At 40.5% G+C, this 13,214-nt stretch overlaps 1 protein-coding gene across 2 annotated transcripts in view; it reads right to left on the reverse strand.

The window, feature by feature from the left end:
- VPS13C (vacuolar protein sorting 13 homolog C) overlaps positions 1-13,214 on the reverse strand; it is a 193,033-nt gene that overhangs the window by 43,271 nt on the left and 136,548 nt on the right. For both annotated transcript variants that reach the window (XM_075531422.1, XM_075531423.1), the window contains exons 52-62: positions 12,797-13,162; positions 12,319-12,405; positions 10,821-10,976; positions 10,377-10,641; positions 9,243-9,403; positions 7,932-8,053; positions 6,597-6,891; positions 4,808-5,197; positions 1,860-1,964; positions 1,078-1,242; positions 240-368 (exon numbers count right to left, since the gene is read on the reverse strand). In XM_075531422.1, coding sequence (XP_075387537.1) covers positions 240-368; positions 1,078-1,242; positions 1,860-1,964; positions 4,808-5,197; positions 6,597-6,891; positions 7,932-8,053; positions 9,243-9,403; positions 10,377-10,641; positions 10,821-10,976; positions 12,319-12,405; positions 12,797-13,162 — 2,241 coding nt within the window. The remainder of the gene's footprint in view (positions 1-239; positions 369-1,077; positions 1,243-1,859; positions 1,965-4,807; positions 5,198-6,596; positions 6,892-7,931; positions 8,054-9,242; positions 9,404-10,376; positions 10,642-10,820; positions 10,977-12,318; positions 12,406-12,796; positions 13,163-13,214) is intronic.

Below are 13,214 nucleotides of genomic sequence, written 5' to 3' on the forward strand. Positions count from 1 at the left end.
GTGAACTTTACATCAGCAGATACGTAAGCCTTGTTAGGTTTTTACTGAAAGCAAACCCCCTCTGATGTTTCCAAATATATGAAGAGAATTCCAATAGCTCGTGGAAAAATTCCAGTAATTCCATTTTCCCACAAACACTTTGAAGCTTCGATGGTACGTTTCAAAGCATGGTTTAATATGATGCTTCAAAAGAAATTTAAAACGTAAAATACATTTAGTTTCAAAATATCAAAGCTTACCAAGTCTTCTAAACTCAATAAAGTGCCATTATCCTGCCGGTTATAAAAGAATGGTTTGGAAGAGCCTTCACAGCCCACCACTCTCACACATAGTTTCCCTGACAAATTTTCAGGCCAAAACGGAAGACACTGGAAAGATGAAAGTTAGATTAAAAACAAAACAAGTAATCACTGAGGCATAGATAAGACACTGGCTAAGTGAAGTCTGTAATTCTAAGTCGAGTCCTGATGAAAGTATTATTGTTTCCTAAAACAGTTATTTCACATCCTATATCCATGGTTAAGACTACTGATGAAAAAATAACTGCTTATGAAATCTGAGAAACCCTCAGAAGAGGGCTGTTCTCTCAGCATATAAGTACTTACGGGATAATTACATTATGAAAAACAGTCATTTGGTTAAAGAAGGCTCAAAGGTCGTGAATATTTAGATACTATAATCTTAGTAACATATGCGTTTATGTGTGTCTCATTTCGATTCGTGAATCTACCACCCATCCTCTCCCTGAGGGAGACAAAGGCAAGCGCAGGAGTGGCCCCGCAGCCTTGCTCCAGGCCCTGACACGACCTTCCCAGTGCTCTGACCAAGGCAGATCAGATCTATCCTTGAGCCTCGATTTTCTGATCTGCAAAATCAGGGTGAGCTCAAAGAACTGTGAAGCGCAAAAGGAAACCACGTATGTGAAAGTGCTCTGAATTACATTAAACCGCACATAAGCTTTTGTTACTAAGGTAGTACAAAATGTCCTTCAGCAATAGAATACTGGGAAAAGTCTATTTCTGAATTTTAAAAAAGACTACTGTTATCAAACCCACTTATATTATATGAAAACGATACCTCAGAAGCGGCAACATAGTTCCATTTTTTAGTTGGTATTGAGCCGTCAGGTGCAATTTCGCCGACTTCCAGTTCCAATGATGACTTGTTTGCAATGGTACAAAAAGGAGTCAGAGTAACTATGCGAGAAAGATTGAAGCTGCTCATTTTGATGCTAACACCGACCTGTGGAAAGGAAGCGAACAGGTGCGTCATTGTCTACAGCTCACTCAGCTAATCTGAAGTGCAAGCTCAAACGTCTTGATATTTTTTAAAATAGTAATTTTTAAATAAAGGAACTATTTTAACACATGCTCCATTATTGAGCTTACTTCTTTAAAGATTGGCTCCACCAGAAATCAAATCAAGAAATATCAATCCATCACTTAACTAGTGGAAAGAAAAACATTGGGGTCCATTTATGGACTGGAAGGGTTCTGGTATACCATATATACTCGAGTATAAGCCGACCCAAATATCAACCAAGGCACCTATTTTTACCACAAAAACTGCATTAAAAGTGTGCTGAAAAAACTTGAGTATATATGTTACTCAGAATACTTGCTAACTTATTCAAATTGATTCAACTCGCTGTCTAACATTTGACAAACCCTGATAAATTCAGGGTTTACGGTGGCACTGGTGACTGTAGAGATACATAAAGATAAGACTCCGTAACATACTGCTTTGGATTCAAATTTCTGCACCCCTTAGATGTCACTTTGAAGACAACAAGAGAGCAGGCACAGAAGCCATGGAAAACAAAAATGGGGTCAACGGTAAATAAGCAGAAAGAGCCTTACCAGGTATTCCATATTACCAGCAGGACATTTCACACACCCGTAACTTCCCACAGTATCCAACGAGAAGCTACTGGACCAGTCACTAGTAGAGATTTTTAACTGCACCTATATCAGAGAATACATAGCACTATTATTAATGTTATTTCACAGAGAGTTGCTAGACCATTGAGAAATCTCCTTAGCATCATAGGTAGAATACTGAAGATGATAATCAAAAACATTCTGAAAATAGGTAACAGATCCCGGAAAACTGGAACTCTAAGAGAAAAGACAACAATAGCAGAGCTCTGACTCTCTTCAATCCACACAACGCGCACAGTGAATGCGAATCAGTGGGGCCTTCTATTGTTCCATAAAGGACCAGAATGCACCCCGTAATTCTCCAATGCCAGGTTATGACTTAGTGAGACTACAAATGGTTCCGCACGCCCAACATTTATGTATTCAATTAACATTATTTAGCAAATGTTAAACACATCACAGTGAAAGGCAGAAGAGAAGGCAAGGGCCACAGTTCACACCTGGACTCAGTGAGTCTGCATAGAAAGATAGGGAAGTATGCAGGTGATGACGATGCAAGTCTCAACACAAGAACCATATCCCAGGTACAAAATGCAATGGAGGCCACAGGGTGAAAACCTTACTTCTGACGATGGGATTTGGAGGACTTGGTACTGAAGAGACTTTCTGTACCCCTGTTAACCTCACCATCATCCACTCAGATTACTGAAAAACCTCAGGGCGAGAGGTCAGACACATTAACTGATAATTACACCTAATGTTAAACAGCACTCTGAATGATTCTCAAAGTACGGTCCCAAGACCAACAACACCAGCAGCATCGGGGAATTTGCTAGAAATGCAGACTTTCGGGCCCCAGCTCGGGGGCAGCGCCCAGCAATCTTCTTTACAAGCCCTTCAGGGGATTTCAACACACACTGAAGTCTGAGAGTTGCCGCAGAGGAGAGCAGGTGTGGGACGCCTAGTCTTTCTTCAGTCCTTCAAGAAAACTTGCTCTCGTGCCCAGTCTGCAGGGAATGCTGTGAAATGGACAACAGATCCCCAAGAACAGTAAAGAAGTCAAGAAGAAAGAAAAGCATGGGAGAAGAAGTGTTCCAGGTCGAGGGCCCCCCCCCCAGGTGAACCCTTCACGGTGGATATGAATACCAAAACAGGGCGTGGGGAAGCTAAGAGGGACGAGCAAACAGGGCCAGGCTTGAGAACCAGACTTCTCTCCTAGTGCTTATCTGACAGCTGCTGATGCAGGAGGCGGTAGAGCACTATGGGCCAGATCTCAAGGCTGCATTCTTCCACGTACTGTTTGATCAGTGGTTGTCACTGAGTGGATTCCAGCTCTTCGCAGCCCCATGTGAACTGTCCCGGGGAGTTTTCCCAGGGGAGGGGGGGTTATCTTGAAGGACTCACAGCTGTGCTGGTGGGTTCCTGGGCTGTAAATCCTGATGGGAGCAGAAACCTCATCCCTCATCCTTCTCTTGAGGAGTGACAAGGGGGGGGGGGATCCCAACTGCTGGCCTTAGGGTAAGCTCACAGCTCTTAACCTGTTACACCCATTGACTTGATGACAGGAAATTTGGAGTATTATTTCATTTTGCTTTTTTTCCCCATTGGGAGCTCTTACAGCTGTTAACGCAATCCATACATATATCCATTGTGTCAGATGCATCTGTACATATGTTGTCATTTTTTTCAAAACATTTTCTTTCTACTTGAGCCCCTGACATTAACTCCTCGTTCTTACCCCACACCCCCATGTCCCCTTGATAATTTATAAAATTTCTTTTTCATGTCTTACACTGATCGCTCTCATTTAACCCACTTTTCTGCTGTCCATCCCCCTGGGGGGGGGGCATACATTGATCATGTGATTGGTTACCCTCACTTTCCCCCACCCCCGCAACCTTACCCTCCTGGTATCGCTGCTCTCTTTATTGTCCTGAGGGGTTTATCTGTTCTGGATTCCCAGTGTTACGAGCTCTTATCTGTACCAGTGTACATGTTCTGGTCTAGCCAGATTTGAAAGATAGAATTGGGGTCATGGTAGTGGGAGGAGGGAGCATTAAAGAACTAGAGGGAGGTTGTGTTTCATCGGTACTATACTGCACCCTGACTGACTCTTCCTTGTGACCCTTCTGTTAGGGGATGTCCAATTGTCTACAGACGGGCTTTGGGTCTCCACTCTGCCCTCCCCCTCATTCACGTTGATATGACTTTTATCTGTTTGTTTTGTTTGGGGACTTTGATGCCTGATACCTGATCCCATCGACACTTGATGATCAAACGGGCTGATGTGGTTCTTCCATGTGGGCTTTGTTGCTTCTCATTAGATAGCCACTTGTCTATCTTAAAGCCTTTAAGACCCCAGACATTATATCTCTTGATAGCTGGGCACCATCAGCTTCCTTCACTACATATACTTATGCACCCATTTTGTCTTCAGCAATTATGTCAGGGAAGGTGAACATCACAAAATGCCGTGTTAGAGGAACAAATTGTTCTTGCATTGAGGGAGTACTTGAGTGGAGGACCAATGTTCATCTGCAATACTTTATAAATATTTTGCTTTTAAAAAAAAAATCTTTACGGAAACAAATCACCACGTCTCTCTCCCAAAGAGCTCCTGCATGAGTTCCAACCACCACACATTCAGTAAAGAGCCAAGCATTAACGGTTGCACCTGCTGGGCTTCTCTTTGATACTACTTCAGAACAAGAGTGATTCTTGGACCACTAGAAACAGGGTCTCGAGCTCAAGAAACTGTTAGTTCCAAACACCTCTCTGAACTGTGAATGACTTACACTTCCCTTAAGCCAAATTCATGCCAATGGCACACTGCAAATAGGTAACTACGGTGCCAAGAAAGGCAAGGGCCTCACAGTCCCTGATTGGGAATTTATCTATTTTAACTGGTTACATGAATAAAAGCACACCTTATTTTTCCTAAAAATGTTCTTCTTCTTGAATGAGAATAGAACAATGTCCCTGAAGTCCGCTGGATGCTTCACATGGATGTCTTCTGCGCGATACTGGAGAACGCGGGAGGTCTTATTGATGAGCCAATAGGGACTAAAGACGGACAGCACCATCCGGCTCCTGGTGCGCCTGACATGTACTGACAAGTCAAGCGTCATCATTTCTGCAGAGTCAGAAGTGAAACACACAAGGAAGAACTCGGGGAGTGTATCACTTATGCGGAAATGCCCGTTCCAGTTCTTGCCCTGGTACTTCATCAAGACTAATTCCATTATTTCTCCATTGATTCTTGAATGCAGAACATCAGCAGCATTGCCTTCTGCTAGTTCGTAGGTTTCTGCTGTCCCCTGAAAACAAACAAATATTTAGTGATTTTTTTTAAACCCTGAAGAGCAAAATCCATATTTTATACAGATGCATGTAACCTGCCAAATACACCTCAAAGTACCATGCTGACATGTTACAAATGCCCAATAGTTGTGATAGACTGAGAGAAAACATTGTCACACAGCCTCAGACAGAAATTCTCTCACTCATGAGCAGACTAATGATGAGACTAAGACTGAGAAGAAATAAGATCCCCACCAAGAATCAAAGGCGGGACTCAGAAGCCTTGGCTGTTGTCATGCCATTACATGGGCCACTGAACTGCCTGGGCTTCAACTTCATCATCTAGTAACATACCGTGTCTATGGGTTTCCATAGAGTGGGACGTAAGGAAAATAATGTCAGACTATTCTGACAAGCTACATAAGTAAATATTAGTTTTCAGATGTATGATAGACATAATAAATCCGGTTTCCTTTTTGAAAGGTGCTCTTGTACAAATACAAATTTCAGCCATTTCATTAATTTTCATCTCCACAACACCAGGATGGCTCATTATCAAATAAAAAATAGGTTCCACACACTCTTCCAGACTTTGGGACTTTACAATTTTATGGTATGTAGAAACTTCAAAATATTTACCATACCCTGATATTATAAATATGCTATATATTCTATACTGTATTTTTAATATCCTGAGATAAACAAGAATTGCTTTTATTTTCAATAGTCAGACCAAAATAATTAAATATTAAGTTTAAAATACATGGTTTCTAAATTATGCTGAAATATTTTCTCACCTGATTTTTCCCCCCTTATCCTTTTGGTTAACAGAATTTTGCTTACAAAAAAAAAAAGACGCTCAATGCTAATGAGTCGATTCTGACTCATAGTCGCCTATGAGGACAGAGTGGAACTGTTTCATTAGGTTTCTGAGGCTGCAAATCTTTATGTGAAGGTGGAAAACCTCAACTTTCTCTCACGGAGCAGCTGGTGGTTTTGAACTGCTGACCTTGTGGTTAGCAACCGGATGTGTAACACACCACATCACTACAGCTTTACAAATAATAATAGAAAATGATCATGTGTCTTAATTTATGGCCAATACAGTAGTGTGTTAGGAAGCAAGGATTCACACTGCCAACAAATTCCTGTTCAACCTTTACTAGCCAGGGGACATCAGGCAAGTAGTCACTTAGGCCCTTCTGGTTAGGTTTCTATGTCCGTAAAGTCACCAAAGTGAGGAGATGAGGTACTACATGTAAAACACCCCCAGGCCTAAAACATGGTGCATGCAGCACCAGCTATTATTGACATTAAACAAACTCTATGAAACGTGGACCTCAACCAAAATACACAGAAACAAAAACAGAGTCTACCCAGAGCAACAATAAAAGTCAAACAAAATAGGAGACATACCTCTAGTAAATATCGTAGAGAATATGGGAGAAGATTGCGCAAAGTCAGGGGAGGATAAAGATGGATGATGTACGCTGGATCCCAGTCCTCCCCATGCGTGGAAATATAGCTCAATTCATCTGGCACAGCAGCTGTATTCACTACGAGAGGTAGGAAGTTTGCTTCTGTTGAAGGACACTGCAGCATGCACCTGATTTCCCGGCTCCTGTGCAGTTCCTCCTTCCAGGAAATGTAGGTGGTGGATGTGTTGTACTGATGGCCTGAGAGTCCAGTTGGCTGAATAAACAACTGGCATCTGAAGGAAGAGAGGACAATATTAAGAAAAAATAAAAAGTATCAAACAAAAATCTACTTAAATAAGACTCTACAAGGTAGCCTTATTATTCCTATTTTCATAGAAGAAGAAACCCAAGCTGAAAAAGGTTAAAGTTTGCCCAAGGTCACATAGCTAATACATGGAGTAGATTTCCAGGGCTAAAAAAGAAAGTGCTTGTACACAATGATAACTTAAATAAATAGTTTCAAATACAAAGGCCATCTAGCAAAACTGGACATTTAAAAATTCTGAAGTATCAATATACAATGAGAGGCTTGTCTTAAAACAATGAACCATCTAAATGAGGTGTCAGGTAAGTCCATACAGAGGGCGCACAAGCCTGTGAGATCTAAGACTGTAAATAATACAATCCAAGATTACAGGAGGGAATTGTATTAGAAATTAAATTCTGAGCACCTGGTTTGCAAAAGGCTATGGACGACAGTGAAAGACTCCCCAGGACAATTAAGCTTCCATTGAGCTTCCTCGGACCAGGGATGCGAAGAGTCTTGTTCTCAAAGTACATTGAAAAGTGGATTGTTACATCTTATGTTTTTCTTTATATGAAATTCAGGGTAGGTAAGTCTACGGAGACAGTAACTAAAGTAATAGTTTCTGAGGGTTATAGCAGGGGAGGTTGGTGAATAAAGAGGCACGAATAATAATGAGTGCAAGATCGTGATAGTGATCGTACAACTCTGTCTATTTGAACTGCTTTATTTTATGGTACATGAATTCTATGGTCAATAAATCTGTTAACATACAAAAAAGGAGGGGGGTTGGGACATGATTTGAGTCTGTTGAGGATGCAAAGAGAGAGAGAGAGAGAGAACTTTACATAAGTTGATAACAGTAATTTAAATGCATTTCCCCATTTTAAAAAAATCAACTGTCTTAAAAATGCCTTTTATACCCCCAGGATAATGATCTCTAAATCACAGAATCAAATATAAATATTTGTGTGTTTGTGTGTGTATTAGGAACTATTTAAAGCTTAGTATATTCAAGGCAGTATCTACCTATAGGAATCTAATGGAACATGGAATTCCTCTTCAGGTCTGGCTACTCCAATTCGCTCCAGGAGCTTAACATTCTTAACAAACTTATAGACGATAAATGCAATGGAGAAATGGTTTTTAATCTGTTGGGACAAAAAAGACATAGAAACAGTTGAGGTCACAAGAAAAACTACATGAGTCGTATACAAATACACTTTTAAATCTCTACAGCTCCAGACCCACTATTACAAGATAATTTGGTTGGCAAGTGAATATTTTTAGGAAATATAAATGTGATATACATTAAGAGGAGGCCTGGTGGCATAATGGTGATGAATTGGGTTACTAACTGCAAGGCCAGTAGTTCAAAACCACCACCAGCCACTCTGTAGGAGATAGATCAGGCTTTTTACTCCCATAAAGAGTCACCGTCTCTGAAACTCGGAGAGACAGTTCTACCCTGATCTATAGGGTACTGCACAGCAGAATAGATTCCATGGTGGTGAGTGTGAGTATATACATGAATGCTGGTGTTGAACATGAAAGGTGAAAATTATTAGTATATTCGCATGCCCTGTATATGAAAATGCTATCTATATTTCAAATATAAGCTAGGTTTCGGTCAGAATACTTTTCAGTCAGAATACTTTCTCTACTATCTTCTCTCTGTGACCATGTAGTCAAGGAAACCAAAAAAGTAAAAATATGATGAAAGGTAGTAAACCTCTCTTTTCTTGACTACCGTGTAGTATCTGTGGGGGCTGATGGCAAAGAAGAGATGAACGCAGCCAACATCGTAAATACTTTCATGCTCAACAATGTTAAAGCAGGAGGAAATATTCTGCGCTAACTGAAGCATGTAATAATGCACAGAAGAGAAGTGGACACAGTCTTAAAAGTAGGGAAGAATATTTATACCTATTACAATGCTACATGCTCTTTTTAAATGTGTATGAAAATTCTTTCACCCATACTTAAAAAGTACAATCCTCGGTGGCAAAGAATAGCTACATTACCCTATTCCATAACCAACCATAATTACGGTACGGTTACCTTCTGAATTTTTAAAGGAATATTCATTAAAGCTTCGTTATTTTAAATCCAGGAGACAACACAAATGGGCTTTAAATTAGTAGCATCAGTTTATCTGATATTTAAAGGAAAGATTATTACTAAAGCAAGATGGCCAAGAGGTAACAACCATGTCAGTCCATTATAATTTATTTCCCAATTACCAGTATTGGCTTGATAAAAGTTTTACTGTTTCCCATAAAATTCAGCTAAAATATGAATGACCTCTTTGCATACTTAAAGAGGCACGCGGGACTTTACCTGGAGGGGAGAGCGAAGGGTGATTACTTTATTTCCTTCAGTCGCATCAATCTGCACTAGCACAGAGTCAGTAAAACTGGCTGTGGGATTTCTCACATTGTACAGCCGCCGGGCAGGCCTGACAACAGGGATGTTTGCAACTGCTGAGTATCCACGAGGTACTGAGATGAAGCATAAGAACAATTCCAAAAATTAATTTACTAGATTTCTCTTTGGTGGAATTAATCACTGGAACCTCAAAATAGAAGTATTCTCCTCAGGACTAGAAATAATCACTATTCAAAATGTTCTGAGACACCTAGCCAAGCCACTGCTACTGAGCTGTCTCACTCACGGTGACCCTACAGGACAGAGTCAAACTACCCCTCGAACCACCTGAGACTGTAAACCTTCATGAGGGCAGAAAGCCTCATCTTTCTCCTGCAGAGCAGCTGGTGGGGTTTGAACTGCTGACCTTGCTGATAGCAGCCCAATGCATAACCTGCTATGCCACCAGGGCTCCCCTTCTAAGACACGGTAAGTGAAAAAAGAAAACGAATTGGTATTACAAAATTTTTAACCCTTAACAGCTTTTCTTAAGGTCAAAACAATAACCTAACCCCGCAAACCCACTCACTGCCACTGAGTCCATTCTAAACTCAGAGTAACCTTTGATAGAATTTCCCGAGCTGCAAACCCCTAAGGGAGCAGAGTGCTTCACTGGGTGGATTTAACCTGCTGCCTGCACTGCAGCAGCCCAACACGCCCCTCCCGACACCATCCAGGCTCACTGTAGTTTCTAAAACCCACCACACTCAGTGCTCTCCGTCGGTCAGTTCACACTCTAGAGGGCCTGATGGAGCTGTCCCTGTGGGCTTAGAGACTGTAAATCTTTATAGGAGTAGAAAGCCGTTTCTCCCACAGAGCGGCTATTGGTTTTGAACTGCTGTCCTTTCAGTTAGCCACCCAACCAAACTAATCAACTTAAAGCATAATAAAAAGAAAATGAATGAGCTTAGCAACTGTTTCAAGACATTAGAAATTCTTCCACCCAGATATCTATAGCAAAGTATTTTTTCTAGGGTTAATCTAGCAAAAATAAGCCCATACCAACCATTCCAAAGATACTCTTTAAATCAAATAAATATAGCATACCAAAAGTTAGCGTGAAAAAGGAGCTTTCTTGGCGGCTCAGGACTGAGAATTTCCCTTGCCGTAAAGGTTCGGGGCTGGTATATTCCAATTCCAAACTCTGACCGATATCAACATCATAGATATCACTGTTGTTGGGGGAGCCCAGGACTCTAAGATTTCGGTTGGACTGCACCTTGATGGGAATTCCTAGAGCATTTGTCACTTTAAAGGGAGCCCGGTCTTTCAAGGAGTAGTCAAAAGTAGCAGCAGTGCCCTCTGAAAAGCCCTGAAAGGGAACACAACACAACACAACACAATCATTTTTTTTGTAAATAAGCTTGTTCTCAAAGATGAAACCAGGACTAGAGACTTTTTAAGGCAGTTTTAGTGACAAACACAAAATCCATATGTGTTTCCTTTTAAAATTACACTTGACATATTATTCCAAGCAAGGACCAAACATACTTTTGCTAAATTATTGAAGACGTTGAGGGAACTTTTGGATATGGTTATATTCATCGTATCTCCTGAAGAAATATAAATAGCCATTTGTGGATCAGGAAGATATACAAAGTCATCTCCTGGCATGAAATTTTTATCCTGAACTGGGCTCTTCTTCACCTATATAAAGATAAATAAATTATATATATGTTATATAAACAATATTTTTAAATTACTAGCTAATTAATAAAATTAAAATATTCTCACAGAGTTAAATTCTCCTGATCTAAATTGGTCACCTTACACTGACTCCTCAAAAGTCTAACCTTCAAAGATGTTCTTATCGGCAGCAAAGTTTTTTGTTTTATTCTGTTTTCGCACAGGTCAGCATTCCTTGGTTGTTTCAGAGTATAGTCCATTCGTGGGGAAGTGTTTCAGATAATCCCATGGAAGTACCAAACTACTTTCTCAGAGTCAGTTATATTTGTCTCGTGTACATTCCTCAGAGGACAGACATTTATTTATCCAGGATTGTCTAATCGTTGATTATGAATTGCTGAGTAATCTAAGAGGACACTGAAGCCTACGTAACCCTCACTTTGGGTGCCATCTGAAATAACAGTCTCTTTCTCTTTACTATTCACCCGTCACACTTATAAGTAAGTAGTAGGGCAGGAAGCTTTCAAACATTAGCCATCAGCTTCTCTCAGAGCTCTGGTTCTAAATCTAAAAGCATTTGTAAAAGCCTTCTAAAACACTTTGCCAGCCTCCCCATGTCAGAAAGATTGCTTCTACTTCATTGAAATGAAAATGGGGGCACAGGGTAAGTGACTTCACATCTCTAAAATAAAAATCTGCTGAGTCAATTTCTGTGCCTGGCTTCTCAGCCACACAGTCCAGAAAAGTACCTGTGATGATTGGTTAACAATATAATCCATGTTTCTATTAACCTAGAAATATGGGCGTCCTTATCTAGAATTCAAAACTGTTCTCAAGAAGGATAGTATGAAGAGAGTTAATGAACTAGAACATAGATTCTCACATTTTTTCATCTTGGGAAACCCTTTATTTTCTTATTACTGAGGATACCAAATAACTACATATATATATATAGAGAGAGAGAGCGATATTTTAGTGCTTATTGCATTAAAATTTGAATATCCATTTAAAATAAGAATTACAGTTTAACATAAATAAAATTTTAATAAAACTATACTCTTTCCTTTAATGTACTGAGAAGAGGTATTTACAAAACCCTTTGCATCGTGCTTTTAAAAAGGTGACCCTTCTATCTGCATTTAACCTATGGCAACATCACACTCCAGTGGTCTCTGGACAACTCCACTAGGTATTCATAAGCAGGGTAATAATGAGTGTCTGAATATGATGAAGAGTTTTGACCTTGCGTCCCCCTAAAAGTACCTCAGGAATCTGAGGCACATTGTGACAAGCAACAAACTAAAAACTCCTCATACATATGGTTGGTGTTGTTCTTCAAAAAGACACTTTACGGTCTCCTTACATCGAGCCTCAAGTTCCATTGTCTTCTTCCCTCCACTCTCTCAATCAGGGGCTCCCAGGCAGCATGGGTCTCGTTGTAATAGTGAACCTGGAAGGCGCAGAAATAGAAGAGAATCCTCTAATTAACTGCAACGTATTCCTATTATCAGTCGGAAAGAAAAACCTTAAAGTCACCCCATAATGATGTAAATAGCTAGCTAAGCTATTGACATTGTAAAATCCCACTTAGAGACATAGAAACACATGGTGTGCACACACACAAAGAACATGTATTTCCTTTTACTGTCCTATCTTCGCAAAATAATGTTTAAAAATTAATTACCCACTAAACAGTACTAACCCATCAATACACTGGATGTCGAGCGTATTACCTTGTCACACATCCATACTTGCTATGGGCCATAAGCAAGCAAGGTTCGTGGTCTGAATTCCGCGCTTTAGAGAGGTCGGCTCTGAGGTACTAAATGACGTGAACATACCTCTAGGGTCATGTCAGCAGTGGCAGCCATGAGCGAAGTCCAATTCTTAATAATGCCTGAAAACTTCGACTCCGCCAACAGTAAGGGGACAGTCCGATGTCCTAGGCCACATTCCAAGGTGACTTGAACCGACTCCACCACCACTTCACAGTTTTCCTCTGCCAATGAGCATTCTGTGTCTTTGAAGTTCTCGGTTATTTCTGCTGCCGTGTCAACACCAAGAAACCAGGCATTGCACTCGTCAGTGGACACGATGTCCCAGATCTGTGTCATTTCCTTAGCTGTACTTTTGGACTCGTCCTCTGTGGCCTTTGGAGCCGTCGCCGCCATGACCGTCATCGCAGTATGAAGTATTATGGGGGAAATCTTTTACAAAAGAAATTCAAGAATAAGCTCCGGCCAGGTAAGTTTAAAAGCG

Source organism: Tenrec ecaudatus, chromosome 14, assembly GCF_050624435.1.
Source record: "Tenrec ecaudatus isolate mTenEca1 chromosome 14, mTenEca1.hap1, whole genome shotgun sequence".
NCBI lineage: Eukaryota > Metazoa > Chordata > Mammalia > Afrosoricida > Tenrecidae > Tenrec > Tenrec ecaudatus.